The sequence below is a fragment of the Sitodiplosis mosellana genome, unplaced genomic scaffold (genome assembly GCF_009176505.1).
Source record: "Sitodiplosis mosellana isolate CC-2019 unplaced genomic scaffold, AAFC_SMos_1.0 Smas_scaffold_6167, whole genome shotgun sequence".
NCBI lineage: Eukaryota > Metazoa > Arthropoda > Insecta > Diptera > Cecidomyiidae > Sitodiplosis > Sitodiplosis mosellana.
Window position 1 is genome coordinate 100,349 of NW_022601408.1, and position 17,421 is coordinate 117,769.

General features: G+C 34.7%; 1 protein-coding gene across 1 annotated transcript in view; it reads left to right on the plus strand.

Annotated features, from left to right (window-relative positions):
• Positions 1 to 17,421, plus strand: part of LOC129575560 (uncharacterized) — a 64,816-nt gene that overhangs the window by 4,941 nt on the left and 42,454 nt on the right. The window contains exons 2-3 of the mRNA XM_055459352.1: positions 1,746 to 2,192; positions 6,491 to 6,703. Of these exons, the coding sequence (XP_055315327.1) occupies positions 1,746 to 2,192; positions 6,491 to 6,703 (660 nt within the window). The remainder of the gene's footprint in view (positions 1 to 1,745; positions 2,193 to 6,490; positions 6,704 to 17,421) is intronic.

Here is a 17,421-nt window from a genome sequence, read left to right on the forward strand (position 1 = left end):
CCTGAAAAACGTATGAATAAACAGAATGCAAAATGATCTCTGGCATGTAATATATATGAATATGAACTGTCAAAAGCGGTGAAAAGGAAAATGGCCGCCATTACAGCTGTTCATACCGGTTCATACCCAATGTATGTTATGTACATACGCATAAAAACAAAGTTTTTAAATTTAATACATTTTGATACAGAATGTATTTCTTTTTATTTCAAAATATTTATCAGAAATAAATGTCTTAATAACAGCGAGAAATGTAGTGTCGATATACTCCATTATTGTTTACACGAAGTTTCCAAACGTTGCCAAAGAAGGTAATGTAATTCAGGAGTAATGAGATTTGTTCATTAGTATTCAAAGTGAATGCGTCATAGATTGATTTATCATTTATGTTTTACTGTCGGAATTTTTCCAAAAAAACGAATGAATTTATTCTTTCAAATTTTACAATTTATTAGTCGGTAATAGCAAGCACCCATGCGTATTATATTAAACTAATCATTTCAGTTGGTGTTTATTCAGTTGTATAGGTACTTAAAATGTATTTTACAAATCTGACAGAATCTGACAGTTGCGGCGAGACTACGGGGGTAGGGGGCGCCATGAGTATCAAATCTCTACAGTTCATGGCTTATCTGCAGCCGCGTGTGATTCGCTGCTTTTTTCGACGTCTATTCATTCAAACCGCATAAATAAAATATATATTAGGTTTCTCTAACACAATGCAGAGCATAAATAAAGCAGTGTTAGTCATATATACATTGCCATTGTAAAAGTGATTTGAATCGCTTTTTTTTTTGGCGACAACTACCTCAACTACCGCTGCTAAAATTAGCAGTTTGTTTGCCTCGACGAAAAATAATTGTTTTCTACAAATTCACCAACACACAATATGAACGCTTTAATAAATCAAATCGAAGAAATAAATCGAGTCGCTTTGTCAGGCATTTGAGAAAGCACTTTTCAGCATCATTCAACGAGTTGATAGTAAATTCGAAAAATAGCGAACGAGCACGAAGGAAAGAGAACGACATACATTTTCTGATATCGCTTAAGCGGCAAATGTTGTGCCGATATATTTGTTTTCTCTTCTCTTCAACTTGTTGTAAGTAAGTTGCCAAATGGAGTGAGTTTTGCAATCAATCTTTCCTTTATTTGACAATTCCACCGATTACTATGGAAAAGACTTCACGTAAAAGAGATTCATATTTATGCAGAAAACGTACGTTTCTATGTGAAATGTTTCTGTTTTTTGCATTTTGATAAATTTTTTACGAGTGTGTTTCGCTTACAGCGAACTTTATTGGTTTTCTTAGTAAGCATTCGTCCAAAAAATTCATTAGTGGGCTCGGCTCAGTTCGGATTTTTTTTTTTTTTTTGTGTGCGTACCTCTCATTCCATACAAAGTAAATTTCGAAATTTAGAATTTGCGCTGTTTGCATATAGTAGCAATAACCGAAGAAATTGGGCAAGTTTTTGATGTATATGTTTTATTATGGGCACCGCACGCTATGCGCAATTGCTCAACATGCGCTTAATAAATAGTTATTCGTTGACTTGTGAATAGTAAACTTTTTCAATCGCTCATGTCTATATTGCTCACTCTTACAGCATTAACTCATCGTATGACTCTAGAGTTTCAAAATTGTGTGTTTTTACAATTAAATTTGAATTTTTCTTTATTTTTGAATTTCACAAAACCAATTAAAATATTTCACATATTTTACTTTTCTTGTCCAATGAATTAGGTGTCACCGACCACTTGTTGGGGCAGCAATTCCCATTTTTACTCAACCGAAGTAATCGATAACAGAGTCAAATTAAATAGTTCCGATTCAGATAATGGTTCAACTGATACAAATCTATCGAAAATGCGTTCATATTTGAAACGATGCGAAAGTGCAATAAGCAGCATTAGTTTGAGTGGAAAACGTACAACACAAAAGACGAATAACAGCATTAGAACGAAACGGTCAACGAGCTCATGGTACATAGAAAACATAGATAGACCCGGAATCGAAAGCAATAACGAACAAATCAATGAGTTAAATTGTATTGAACATGAATTATCTTCGATACAAATGGTGGAGCAATCGATGCATTCACTGCCGGAAAGTCAAACAAATAATACAAATGATGAATGTTTCAACGATCACATCCCAGAAAATTATTTTATAAAGCCAACATGTCAAGCGGTGAGTATGATGTTGAAAAATAAAACTTCCAAAATGTGCGCAGTGAAATGGAAATTCAAGTTGTATAGCCAAAATTCAGGAGGAATCATTTCGATTTCGCCTAAATTTTGAGGTCGTACTCTAATCATGTTGTGTTTAAATAAAGGGAGAGATTCACATTCTTACATGTTTCTCAAAAATTACTTTAATCGAGAATTAATAGTTCGATGTCATCTCATAAAATGTGCTCTCTCACATTTAAATGTAGAGCCCAATTTTCTATTCACAGTACTATTTTAAGTATATCGCTTCATGCTATGCATGCCATTCCCTTTTTCATGCACTCAACTAACCCAAAAGCAAATACTCGCTCGTTTTTTTTTGTGAGTTATGTGCGGCTTTGGTTTTATTGGCGTGTTTTAGTTTGTTTAGTAAACAATAGGCTTAATAAAAAGGCAAAACAAAGGTTGATACACTGGTGCACGTGCGTTTCTCATATTCAGAACGATGTTTTAATGCAGAATGAGGTACGGGAATAAGTCAAAATGGACATGTCCAAAAAAATTTAATGCATATTTCATTCAGAGTAAAGTTTAATTGTTTTTCAACTAAAATAGTGCCGAATAAACGAGAGATGCTGTATGAAGCTGAAGTTTGCGTAACTCTTGTCACATGTGTCTGTGAAAAATGAGTTGGTTTTCATGTTCGATTTCATGGCCCATTTACTATAATTGGGCATCGTATCCAAAACGTATGCTGGTGCTGGTTCAATAAAACCATTTGGAGTCTAATCTGTGTTCATCCCGATTTTAGCGCAAGCATGTTAATGTTCTTAATTTATTGTGTTTAATGCGCACAACAGACGCGTACAATTCCCTTTATATCGAAATGTTTCGAAATTATATTTTCTCATGTCTTGGTACTAGCTCCAGTTCGTTTGATAAAAAAAAAATATAACGCACATGTCTTCCGATACAAGGCACACAGACTAAATAGATAAAAATGGCTTTTATAAACTTAAATCATCGATAATTTATTTATTTGTTTTGGTTTTATTTGGCGACACGCTCATAATTCATTTTTATGTGACACAACGAAGGGGTTACACACTCATTACTACAATATTTATTAAATACATTAATGTGCATTGTGCAAACACTCAATAGATTCAGTGAAGCGTTCGCTGAACACACCATTATTCTCGCTCTCTTCTTCCTTCTTTATTTCGTTTAGTTTCAGTTCTTTTCACTCTCTCTCTCTCCCTCTCTCTCGGCCTTTCCTTCTCTCCTCTACTTCTCCTCCTTCTTCTGCGTTTCTAGTGTGCTCATTTGGTGACATGACACATGTGCATGGTTGATTTGATGGCTCTAAAAATGAATAGGCACACTAAAATTGTTTATTATTTTCCGTCCATCTGAGTTTATTCAATTCATCTGATTTGATTTTATATCGTTCATCTTCCGATCCATTCCCTAACTCAAATTTGCGTTTCCCTCAAACACTGTAAAGAAAATTTATTTATGTCATTTGCGATAAATATCTTTTTGATCAAATTATTTGCAAGACCACCAACCACGATGCATTGTTCAATTGTCGCGAGATTGAACGCGCCACGGCAGTGGTATGGTTATTTTCTTTTTCAATCGATTTAGAATCAATTCAAACATATTTATCGATGGCTAAAAGTCAAATCACATACGATTTCACCACATTTTACCATTTGCCATCGCTCTTGCGTGGTCTTGAATTGATGCATAAATCATTCGAATAAATTCAATTAAATAATTTTCATCACTTTCTCGAATTGTTAGTTAACCTTCTTGTTCCTATTCGCCATCTTCTCACACAGTCAAAACGTTGCATATTTCATTCAGTTGACATGGGAGAAATGGCTAAGTGGTCGATTGAACAATTGAGTTTGGAAAAAAGTGTATTTTTGCATATAATTGTGGACTGTCATGGCATTGCATCGTATGCACTGTATATTCAGACACATATCAACATCGATGTTTCTTTTAAAGATGACCGACCGATAGAAGCGACATAGCGACACTTGCGAACGTCATCCAATGTCCACGGAAACTATATCGAATGATGAAAACTATAAATTGGTCGCGAAATCAAAATGGGTAAAATTGTATTTGCAAGTAAAAATGCGGTATGTACGTATCGTTGTGCAAAATGTCCATCGAGTCAAAACATCGTTTTATTTTGTACATACTAAAATCAATGGGAAATCAATAGCGCTGGTCCAATTTAAATATTTGCGACACTAAACCACTTTTCATTTCTCTTTTCGAAATACATTCCGATTGAGTGTGCCAACGTTAGAGAGAAACCACAACCGCTAACACGATTGTGAATTTCAAATTTTTTTCACCATGATTAAAATCAATCATGAAGAGTTGGTGAGGCGAGAGAGCGTAGCTGTGCGCCGATTATCGTGCTCACATAATATAATATAGAAATAACGGATAAATCGCAAAACTAAACAAAAATGGGCCCAAACAGTAATCTAGTATCTAGTATAAACAATTCGAAACAATTGTGAATGGTTTAGATGTTAGAACCAAAGGAAAAGGCGAGCAGCCAAAAGCGGTGTGGGACTTTTTTTCTATTCGCTTAATATCGATTTACGTACAGCCAGATCAATTTAACATTTAAGCGGCCCGCATACGTATAATCCCATAAAAGTAATATGATTTTCAGGGTGAAAGTGCACTATTGGCATGATTTTCGTGCATCACAGTCACATGGATGCAGTTTGTGCAACATTTAACGCTCCTTTTGTCAAGCCATACGTTGATTGTGCTGTGTACTGGTTTTTATTATGGGTACTATTTTAACGTTCATGTGAGACAGCGTGTATCCATTAGGTGCCAGTTTCAAAATAGCGAAATTTTCGCCCAATCTTCCGACTATCCAATTCGGTTCTAATACAATTTGATTTTTGGCCTTTTAATCCACTCCATCGTCGGGCAATGAAGAGTGTTGCACAATTTTATTTTATTTTTTGTTTTATTTTAATAAATTCCTGATGTGTTACCGATCGTTAGCGGTAATAGATTTGTGATGGCTCGAAATTTCAAATTTCAAAAGACGAAAACACACACAAATTCTCACACGGCAAACGAAAGAGAAATCAATTGAAGAATTTGTTGCACTCGCTCCAGACCAAACCAGACTAGACCATTAAATCAACTTTGGGTTATCGCTTGAGCTAGATCATACCATTTTCTATGATCAATCAGTAAGGGCATGGCCGCAAAGCAACAAATTGCACCCGAGAAAATAAAACAAAAATTTTCGATTTTACCCATATTTCATATTCGGTTCATTCAGTATACACGCGGCTTGCTCTGATCGGACTAGCGATTCAATATGCAAATTTATGCGTCGTTGATTGTCATGTGTTATAGGTAATCAATTAATCATAGCTATCATACATTGATCATTGAAATCAAATAGCGAGTCGAAATCTATAATCCACTCTCGATTGCATTTCGAGAATATAAGGACTTATTTACTTTCTCCTGTCGCAAGAATCCACATTGTTTCTGTGCAATAAAATCAGTTGACGTTCAGATTTTCACACGGAATGAACGTCTTAGATATGCAATAAAACTATGGCGTCAAAACGATTGTTAAACTCATGGAAAATATGCTCAAATCATACAAGCTGTGGTGGTCATTGAATTAGCAGAAATATAATATGGGTGCACCCAACTGTCAGCAGTGCAACGAAATGACAAAAAGACTTAAGAGCACATTCAGTGCTCACTTTCCTTCGTGGAGGGCAACAAACTATGTTCTATTGAATGATAGAAATAACACCATGCCAATTAAATTTAACCGCTCAATCTATTCACATTTTTTTGTCACTAGTGTTAAGTGTAATTTAAGTTAAAAGTGTCTTAATTCCGTCGACTTTTGTTAAACTAGAGGTGAGCGTAAAACGCTACACGAATATTAAATATCGCTGTTCTAAACCTAATTCAACGGAAATTAATTTGACACCGTGCTGTTTACTGTAACTATTTCGAAACTGAATGTGTCGAAATCCTCTGTGAATAAATAGATGTATTCTGTGTTCGAGAATTTGAAACCTTCAACTATTTGGTAATTTGGCGACCGTCCTGCAAAATGTGCCTCCTGTCTTTGGTGTTCAAACACCAAACTAACCATGTTTGAATGGAAAAATCGAGTTTTGCTAAGTTATTGATGTGTTTTATTTCCACAATTTGAAACACACATTTTTCACCCAATTCCATACTGAATTGGCTAAATATTGATATTTCATTTTTTTCGTTCTCTTACAGGCCATCGAAAAAAACCTAAACAATCTGGTCGATCACTACCTAGCGGCCCTTTATCCGAATTATTTTGAGTCAACTCGTGCAGTTTTACTGAGACAAGCTCGTGATTTATTGGAAACTGCATTTCATGCTGATTTGTCTTGGTTTGAGAGAGAATTTTTATCACCGGCAGCAAAGTTAATCACAATTATAAAAAATACATCCCATAATTTATCGGTAAGTGTATTTTTTCCATTTGGCATTCAAAAAGAGTTACATTTGAATTTTTGCACAAGGGAAAAACAACTCGTTTACTTTCGAGTATTCGCATGAATTGATTGTCTTTATCATCCGATTGAATTGTTTGGTGAGAAATCGAATTGAACGAATTGTATTGAAACGACCTCACATCAAAGGCGATTCACAAAAATAACTAATGCGCTCTGGTACATATTTTTTTGTCCATATCGAACGAAACCTGTACAAATGTGCACCGCACACAAATCCTCCCCAACGGGCATATACATCGATCAAACGCGATACTGTGCACTCTGCACATTCAACAATAACATCAAACACTGGCGATTTGTGTGTGGATTGGCAGAAAGGAAAAAACCGAGATCCAAGCACAAATCGCTTTCATTTTGATTACCTTTAGCGTGTCTCAGCAATCCGCCAATTTGGCCCATGTCGCGGGATCTTGAGATTCAGGCCAAAACATTGTGATTTTATGCAAAATTTCGAGCACTGTGATCTTGCCGCGCGAGTAGTAAAAGGCACGGAACATGGCGTCACCGTGGTGCATTATGATTATTATCGATCGATAGTAGAAATGAGTGAGCTTGATTCGAATTGATTCACAATTTGTCGAATGTTTTTCTTTTCTTTCATTTTTCAAATGTTGCGCACTACGTGCAAATTGTTGTGACAACTTGTACAAATAATTTGTTGCTCACCACACTGTTGAACTTATCGTCAAATTCTTACGCGCCATTTCGTTCTATGTTCCAATCCCAACAGAAACAAATACCAGCCAAAATCTCTCCCATTATGGCTAATATTTTGTTCTATTGTTTGTCGAAAGGTTGATGATCTGTCGATGCTTTTTTATTGATGCCACGGTAAAAAAAAATCACGGTCCGATCTGATTGGGCCATTCATTTTCCATGAACACATTCATTCAGCATTATCCACACATTGCATGGAAGAAAATTTCCACAATTTCATTTGTTTGGCGCTAGAAAAACAAATAGTTCACACTACGGTGCCGGTGAAGACAAGAAGGTAATAAGCAATGGTCGATGTCTTCTTCGGAAACAATCGAAAATGCTTTCTCTATCAATTTGGTTCTCTGTCGCAATGTGAAACGACAAATCGCTTTCTAAAATCGATGATATTTAATTGTCCAACTATTATTTATGAGCAATCCGAAGTCGATAAATCGCTTTTGCGGAATTCACAGCACAAAAACTATTGAGTGTATAAATTTATCTATTCATACATATAAATAGACGGTGCAAGTATACATATCTAAATGCATACAGAGTTTTCTGACTCATCGACAATTGCAGCTATTGCATGTTTAAAAAAAAAAGCTAAAAAATTGACTCACAAGTCAGGGCAGAGGTTATTGAAATTTCAAAAGGATCCGTTTTTACCATGGTAAAAACTGCAACAAAAAAATGAAAATAGCACTTAAAAATATGTTAAATTTCCATCATTCTTCTTACTGGAAAATCAGCTACGAATGAAAAAACTCAATGAGAAAATACTAAATTGTACACCCAATAAATTTCGCCGCTTCTTCTCCGTGCCTTTCTCCTATCTGTAAGCAAAAATTGTAATTTTTATTTTTCGTAAATTTTAAACAGTGTGTGGAAGTAATTCACAAGATGGGATATGAATGCATGCATTAGAGATTCAAAGGAAAACGTACATCTCTCAGTGCGTCAAACACTGTGAGAACAAAGAGTTGCAATGAATGATATGCACACACGAAGCATACGAATTGTAATTGTATGTCCGAATAGATTTGTAATTTCCTTAAACAATACGCTTTAAATATTTACATTCCGTTTAGTTTTCTCTAGTCGGGATTTGATGTTTTACATTTGTAAGCATTATCTTTTGTCACTGACCATATTGACCTCGACAGACATTTAATTGTCTCTATTATTCCACATACTTCGTGTATCATTGGCCACGATCTATACGGTCACTTCATCATCATTGTTATTAGCCTTCTTTATCTCAAATGAAAATGCAACAAAAAAAAAACCACTGAAACAACACACTCCGCACAAGAGATATCAGTTGAATAATTTGATTCGATTCGTTTAGTTTTTTTTTTCACGTGTAACTACTACGCGAAATATTGATGTATTGGTGAGAATAATTGCGACCTCAACCATTTCTTTTACATAAAATTTAAGAACTTGCAATTTGGAATTTAAAACTCGAATCGAAGTTAGTTTGCGCCATGAATTAGCAAATACATGATCATTAGATGGATGAAACGATAGTTCTTCTGCACAAAATGTAAAAATTCATTTTGGACATTTCTATAACACATTTCTATATGTTCAGGAATTGTGTTCCATTTTCATGCAGTGGATCAAGTATACTTTGTTGTTTTATAACAAATTAGAATGAATATAAGAAGAAAATCTTGGGAATCAATTCTTGGTAAGTGAAACGCGAAAGTCTAATTTAAGAGAATAGAAAAAAGAAATGTGTTGTTTCCGCTGAAATAATGTATTGTAGTTTTACTTCAACGTCATTTTAAATATCTTGACTACTCTCATCGTTTCACAATTGGTTGTTGTGTTGTTTTATCCTCTCTTTTGCTGCAAAACTCTTGCATATTCCATGATTATGCGTATCGTTTATGGAAAAGCTGCGCATATGTTTAATGCGATAAATGAACAAGCACATTTCTTTCATGTACGGATTCATATCTTTTGTTTTAAGATTTGGTCATCACCCAAAGTGAAAGAAGAAAAAAAAAACGACGGTATGCATTGATGCCAACAACAAAACGACAAGAACGGAATAAGTAAAAATATAATCGATTCGAAGAAATTGGTGAAAAAAAAAGACAAATACAAAATGAACGCTACATGCAGCGGAATGGAAAAAGTAACAGAAATTCCAATAAAATGCATTGAGTACATTTTAGTTACATACACAGCCTCACTACATCATTTCCACCTGTGCTGCAATTTTCCCGCATACAAAACATTGACCGCTCACGACAGTAAGAACAATCAAAGTGTAAAACTATCCGATTCGATCACAATTTTGTTCACCGTGCGCGCCAACGCTTCCAATACACCAACTGGGATTTCACTTTCGTTGCAAATATTTATTCGATTTCACTCCGTGTTTTCTGCTTTTATTTCTTTCAGTAGTTTTCTTTCTTCTTCTTCTTCTTCTTCTTTTCTTTGAAATTAAACACTCTTGTGGCTAGTAAAAGACCATCCAAACACGCGACTACGTACCGTTCTAGAGTTTTTCTTTAAAAAAAAATTAAAAGAAAATAATATACGCCAATTCAAGCAACTAGTTCGATGTAATACCAGCTCGCGTTTATTGATTTACTGAACCAATTATTTACAACAAATGCGTTACATGGTTGTGGCTAAACGTTATACACAGTAAAGCATCCCAATAGTAAAACAGCACGGTTCCAAATTAGTTACTCCATCATTTGGAGTAACACTCCGTATATTGCACTATCGGTAGTGTGTGGCTCATTGGAAGGTTCTACTGTAAGCGGTAATAGCCTCTAATACTGCATGCAAAGCACAACCACATTTAATATTTATCAACTGCATTGACCCAATTAATATTAAGTGTGTCGTTTTATGAGTGCGCACTTACAATTAACAGAGCATCGCATGACATTTTTCTATGTTGCATAATTTTTTATTCAATAAAATAGCGCATGGTTCCATGGAATAGAGGACCTCTCCGATGGGCGCTCAATTTCTTGACTTGCGGATTTTATGATTCATTTGAATGAATAGGCTTCTTTCGATCTGCAACAGATGATTTGAGTCATGGTGTGCCAACACAACATAGATCGATTGAGAATGACGGAAATTACTATGACCCACATCGAACGAAATTATTACAGATGACCAAATGACACTTCAAGAATTTTCAAATGGTTTAACGAGTCGATAATATCGGCTGTAGGGGTTTTTAACATGGTAAATAATTTATTAGAAACCTATTTCGATACCACTTTTCAACTCAAATCATCGCTATTTAATCTCCAATTTCATTTGGAATATCGCTACATGTGTTTATTCGAAAAACTCAACTCCTTTCCGACACATCATCATTTTTAATGATAGTGAATTAGGGACATTTTTGAAATATTCAATTCAAAGATGATTTGCCATTTACCCAAGCATCTCGTCGCGTGCTGATTCATTCATATACTTAACGAAAAATACTCAGCATGGTTCTGACGTTATCCTCAACCAGTTTTAGATATTAAATACACTGCGTGAACGTTCATCGCTGATAAAAATGATGCACTAGTCCTGTGTTTTGTGTATGCTTTATTCATTGTTCGTTTTCTTCGGTACTGAACAAATGAAGCTGAAATATGATTGACAAGTGTTATATTGTATTTATCATTTTGCAATTTTTCTTTAAAACGTCAACAGCGCCATCTAGATCTTCGTAAGATTTGTACGTTATGAATGGCACTGTGATGCAACGAAGATATAGGAACTTCATTTACAATAAAATTTTCATACACACTTTGGTACTAATGCAGTTGCCGACAATCCAGACAAACCGATTGCATACAAAAATACATCTTCTCTTGTCCTCCTTTCCTTTGCATTTTCATTGCACTGTGTGATTTCTCTTTAATAAAAAAAAGCCCAACTGCAATGGTCAAATGAACCTATTTAAATATGGAGTTTTCGAAACAATTGTATACGGTCACACACAAAATTAAATTGTCAATAGTAGTTAAATGTCATCGCAAGTCGGGATAAACATTTGAATGATGTTGGTGTACCGATTGAGATGTACAAATGCGATGAAATTTATCCCAAAATTAGGTGTCAGCACCTATAAATTTATAGGTAGTTTATCCCGACTTGCTATGATGTGTGTTATCGGTTTTAATGCCCAAACAACTACTCAATAATAAAAACCAATAAATAAATTTAATGTAATTTTTCGGTTTATGTTATACGTCTAGTAGACGAAATAAAATCAATCCCGATTTTTGGTGGATTACTTTTGAGATGAGTAATTTTTTTTTATTGAGAATATTACATCATTTATTGCATTAGAAAGATTGCAGTCGTGATTTTTCTTCTTGCAAGAACGTCACGCACATTCTTTTGTCGAAAATAATCGCATCCATGTGTTATCAAACCTCATCTTTCGAGAAAAAATGTGAATTCATAGCGAATTCATGATATTAGGGGATTCTCTTTGCAATTATTTCGTTTTTTCGCTTGCAATAATAATAACGATAGTAAGTACAAAGTAGATATTTCAAATAACTTCCACGTTTTCTTTGATAAGACGATTTTGGGTATATATTCCGCTTTCTCAAGCAAACGATCGCCAGAGAGTGAATTGTGACTTTAATCATTCTAAACAAATGTTTGTTCGTAATTTAATTCTGCGTGAATTGCACACTTCATGAAGAAAATGCATTTGCTAGATATTTCTTTCAACATCATCAACTTGTTCAAAAAATTGTACGTATTTGTGGCATAATTTGTCATGTGTGTCAGTACATATTTGTTGTGTTTTATGTACAAGGTTGCTGCAACAGCAATATACAACAGGCGATCCTGGTGGCACCGATTGTAATGTGTTGAAAAATACATTGTAACACACAGGATTTTACTATCGGTGCCACAAGGTGTCGCTAGTGGTAATGCTCTTGCAGTAACGGTGTGGTTTTATGTTTGCATAACTTGTCTAGAAGTAAAAGACTTAAAAGTACGTTATATCTGATCGGACACAAATTGATAATGTTAATTTCAAGTTGGTGTACCGATTGAAGATCACAGAATGTAGATTCACTTACTGCCCGTAAAAGTGATTTCATTGGACAGTATTTTGCACGCACATTTTTTTTCGTCTTTTAAATTTGCAAGTGCTTTTAGAGATCGGCGTTTCAATGTGATTTTGTTGCAGTTTTCACATTGGTATAGTGAATGTTTCAGTCCGTTTCGCATTCACGTGACGCGAATTTCTTTTCTCTTGCGGTTCAAGTGTTTAAACGGTTTCAGTTACTTTGACGTTTCATTCAGTGCTCACAGCTTTTTACTTTTGTTCATTCATTGTCTCCGGTAAGGCATAGCACAAACACGGCCAAACGATTGGACGAAAGAAAGGAAAATGAATTCGTAAAGTAATGCTCGCTTGCAATCTATTATCCAAACGATCGATGATGAGAAGAATTTGATATTGAGTAAATATTGATATTATACGGCATTACAAATGCATAGAGAGAAAACATGACCACGATCAAATCCACAATATATGGCATATATATCATTCTATCTCTGTTTGTTACTGCTCCCGGTTGACATGCACCATCATTTACACGCTTCTTTTTTTTTCTTCTTTTTATTGCCTTTTCTCTCGCTCTCTTCAGGTATCGTTGACCGGTGCATACATATATTGTGCGTGACAAGCGAAGTCGTGTACGTACATGTGTTTAGCGATGACTTTACATGATGTTGAAAGTTTCTTTTTTTCCACCAAAGAAATGTTACACCGTCAATTTCTTCCAGAACACATTCGATATGAACGCAATATATGCGGAGTTGAACAAATTTGAATTAATTTGATCCCACAAGAGTTAGAAATTATTCGCACCGTCAAAGGTTGAACGAATTTCAATCGCGCTTGAAACGGAATTACTTGTGCTATCAATGTGACATTGACGCTGAAAATTTTCTTTCGTGAATCAAATCATAGATTTAACTATACGTGTGTAATTGCCACCAATATTTTTTTTTATTCATTCTCTTGGTCAATCTTTATTCATCATTTCATTTGCGTGCATAAAGTGAAAATATTTTTTTAAAATTTTGTTAATGCGTCTGAATATATGAATGAAATGTGACTCATACTCTGAATGCGTTCGCTATGCTATGTGCTACGCTTTACACGTTACAAAGAATCATAAATAGTCTATTGTGAAAATACAGCTAAGACGACAGGCGACATTTTTGTTGTAGGTTGATTATTTATGCTATTTAAGATTAGCTTTAAAAGATAACCCTAGGCCCCAATGAAATTACCTTTACCTCCGTTCTTCGGCCTCTCACAATTCAATCTTATGAACGAATTTTTATTGGTCATGTTCACACAATAATGGAAACGGTGATTCAGTTAATGTGTGTCTTGCTGTTGACGATTTTTCCCATTTTGGCTTTTTACCTTACTCTAATCCGTTTTTTTTTCTTCACATTTAGTAAAACACCAGTAAGTCAATCGAAAATACGACAGTATTATATTTCAGAAGAGCAATTCCAAGTGTAAAACAATGCAAAGATAACAGAAAAAAATCCACTCCATTTTCGGACGCAATGTATGCAATGATCGAATCCATTTCATTGGATTTATGAATTTAGTGTGAATGAAATGTGTGGCACAATGTGCATTAATTTCGAACAGTGTGGCAAACACTTTTGTGCGTTACTTTTACCAGTGTTGCCAACGACCGTTGCTATGGACTATCTACGGAAAGCTTCATTTTACGACATTCAACAAAAAAATATAGCGAAAAATACTAATCAGACAAAAAGATTGATTCAAACTATTTTCATAACATGATCATTTCCATAACAGTTTAAAGTTATAGTTTCATATGACGAATGAAAATCATGTGATGACACAATGTGTCGGCACTAAAAATGGTTTGGCCAACAGGAAACTGTCAGAATGAATATCGAAATCACTGTTCAGAATCATCAATATACACACTTGGTTTTTCACTTGGTTGGGTGTCATGTTAGGCTAAATTTATTCAATATCCAAACATTCCATTTATTACATCACTTGAAGCACAAATTTTCTCTGAAAAAAACCCAGGTCTCGACATAATAATTATCATTTAAATGTTGATAATGTATTTGATAGCATTTGTTTTGTACATGCAATAAAATGTGATCAAATTATCGGACACACCGCCACAATTCCCACACAAGTTGGAATTTATTGGAATAATAACTTAATTTATGTTGGCTTAGAATGTTTGTTCAATTTTATCAATGAAAAATGCGATGGTGTGGCGATGATGATTGTAAAATAAGAATTGAGATGAAATTCGTTTATCTGATGGAAAAATGGAGCTATCGGGGAAAATTTCGTTTGAATTGGATATTTCGTTGAAATGAACATATAAATTTCGGGAACGAAGATAATCGAATCTTTTAGATGAAGGTGAAATAGATTTCAAGTCTCATATCTGGGCGCATGTAGTCGTTTGCAAATCCGGAATAGAATATCATGAAAAATACGACATATACACTCACGCTTTAATCCATATTGAAATGGAAGCGCTAAAATCTATATTTGGCAAAGAATAAACCATAGTCATAATTTTCTCGACGTGGTACACGGTGCTCCGTGCACGGTGCATGCAATCAAACTTATTTGGCCGTACATTACATAATCCTGTAAATACAAAGACACCGTCGCTTATAATATACGGATGATTTTCTTTATGGCGTGATGATTGCATACATATGCAATAACAAGATTGGCAAAGTTAAAACTACCTGAGATTTATCCAGCAAGATTTTTACTATCGATATCGCATACATATCGTAATTATTCGGTGGAAGTACTTGCACTCCATCCAGCTCTCTATGCCAATGTAAAATGCAAAGCGGACACACGGCACACACACACACACACACAGTCTGCGTGTTTTGGTTTTCCGCATTTTCGGTCTCGTTATCACAACGCGTTCAACGTTTTTTCATTGGCCACAAATCATTTGTCTCACAGCCATATCAGTCAAATACAGTCTCGCGTTCGTTTCATTTTACCCACTACAACTGTTTCGAAAAACTAATTATACAAGTTTGTTGCTTTCATTGCAGTGTGCATTTCGCACAAATGTTCACATTTGTTTGCTAGACAATTTTCCGGTTGTCGAGAATATTTAATGTGAAATGATCTACAGTCCGTGCGCATGGTTTAATGTTCTCTTTTTACATACAATCGATTCGTTTTTTTTATGATTTAGCAATTAATTTTCATCTTTCGACGCAACGAAGAAAAGCGTCTAAATTTTTGTGACGAGCCATGGCAAAGCCACGTTGTAATTAATTTTGGCGTTTCGACAGAAGAAAAACAGTCTATAAATTCTATACAGGAAAAACATCTACCATGCAATATTGGTTGAATTTTCGAAAAATTCTTAATGCGATATTTTGGTCTTTCGCGTCCCAATATCAAGTTCTCAAATAGCCTATGTGAGCTTTAAAACATTCGGAATGTGTACCGAATGTAAGCCACAATATAAACGATCAAAATACAAAACTGAAGAAATAGTTTCGGTTCTTGGCTTTACATATATGATTTATGTGCACACACTTTTCCGGCTATTCTATGAAAAAAAAAAAAAAAAAAATTGGAGCAAAAACCATGTAAAACACTTGCACAATCATGAGCATTTTATTGCTTATTTTAATCACACAGCCATGTAACAATGACTAATGTGTTTTAAAATAGTTTACAACTCGGAATTACGCTGATTAAAACAACAAGAAAATTCCATGGAAAAAAAATATAAATTAGATTAGCATTTATCAACTTCAAAATGAATTTTTTTTTTTTCATTTATCATATTCATTCGTAACATTCAAATCGGCAATTGCATGGCACGTTTGTTAAATTTATAGCATTCATTCAGCATTGGCAGTCATTTGAAGAGGGTGTGCGTAGTGAAATCAATACACAATCAGTGGGTTTAAATGACGCATCGAAATTTCGGCCATTGTGTCAAGTGTGATTAGTACATAAGGACTGGGCCGATAAAACTGTTATCTTCTGTCTAGCTTTGCCTGAACTGTTCTCAGGGACCGCAAATGTATATATGGCGTATATGTATGTTTGTATTTTTTTTCTTCTCAAATACCATCACACAAGTGGGTACGGTGAATCTCTTTGTCGGTGTCATAATTTTAACATATACTATTATTTGAATGGCATAGTCCGCATGAGTTCGGACGAAGAAGAAGTGTCGTCGAAAAAAAGTCGTTGTTTGAAAGAACATCGGATGAATGTCTTTTGGAGTGTGTATTAACAGTTTCGTAGATTTTTTTTTTATTTCCCTCTCTCTCTCTCCCTCTCTCTCTCGTTGAAAAAATTGATCAGTTTACTCGAAGAGCCGCACACAAACGCTCATACAATGCCGCACTGTAATAAAGAAATTAGTTTTCCATTCTTTATAATCTTATCGTTCTTTGTTCACTCTTCAAGTTTGTTTTATTCCAGTGTTTTCTTTTGTGCATTACATTTCTTCCAAAAGCGATTGAAAAAGTGCAAAAGAGAAAAATAGAGGAAAAAAGTGCTATTCTGAAAAAAGACTATAAAACTCGAATGGAAACATGATGTAAAGAATGAACCTAAATCAAGCATTTCATCTCGTCCATGAGTGTATCGCGATCATTTTCTCACCATTTTTCTCTCCTACTCTTTCACTCTTAACGACTCCAACTTCGTTTCAATTAATTCACTATACTGAACTGACTTTTACGAGTTAAACGCTCATTTTGACTACAATCACTATGGGCCAGAATGTTTTGAATATGAATTTGTTCTTTTCATCTTATATTCCATATTCACTGCGAACGCATGCACACTGCTGCATTCGATGATGTGTTTTTTTTTTGAAACCATTATAGAAACGACATATTCCACAAACACGTTGAAAGCCAAATCAA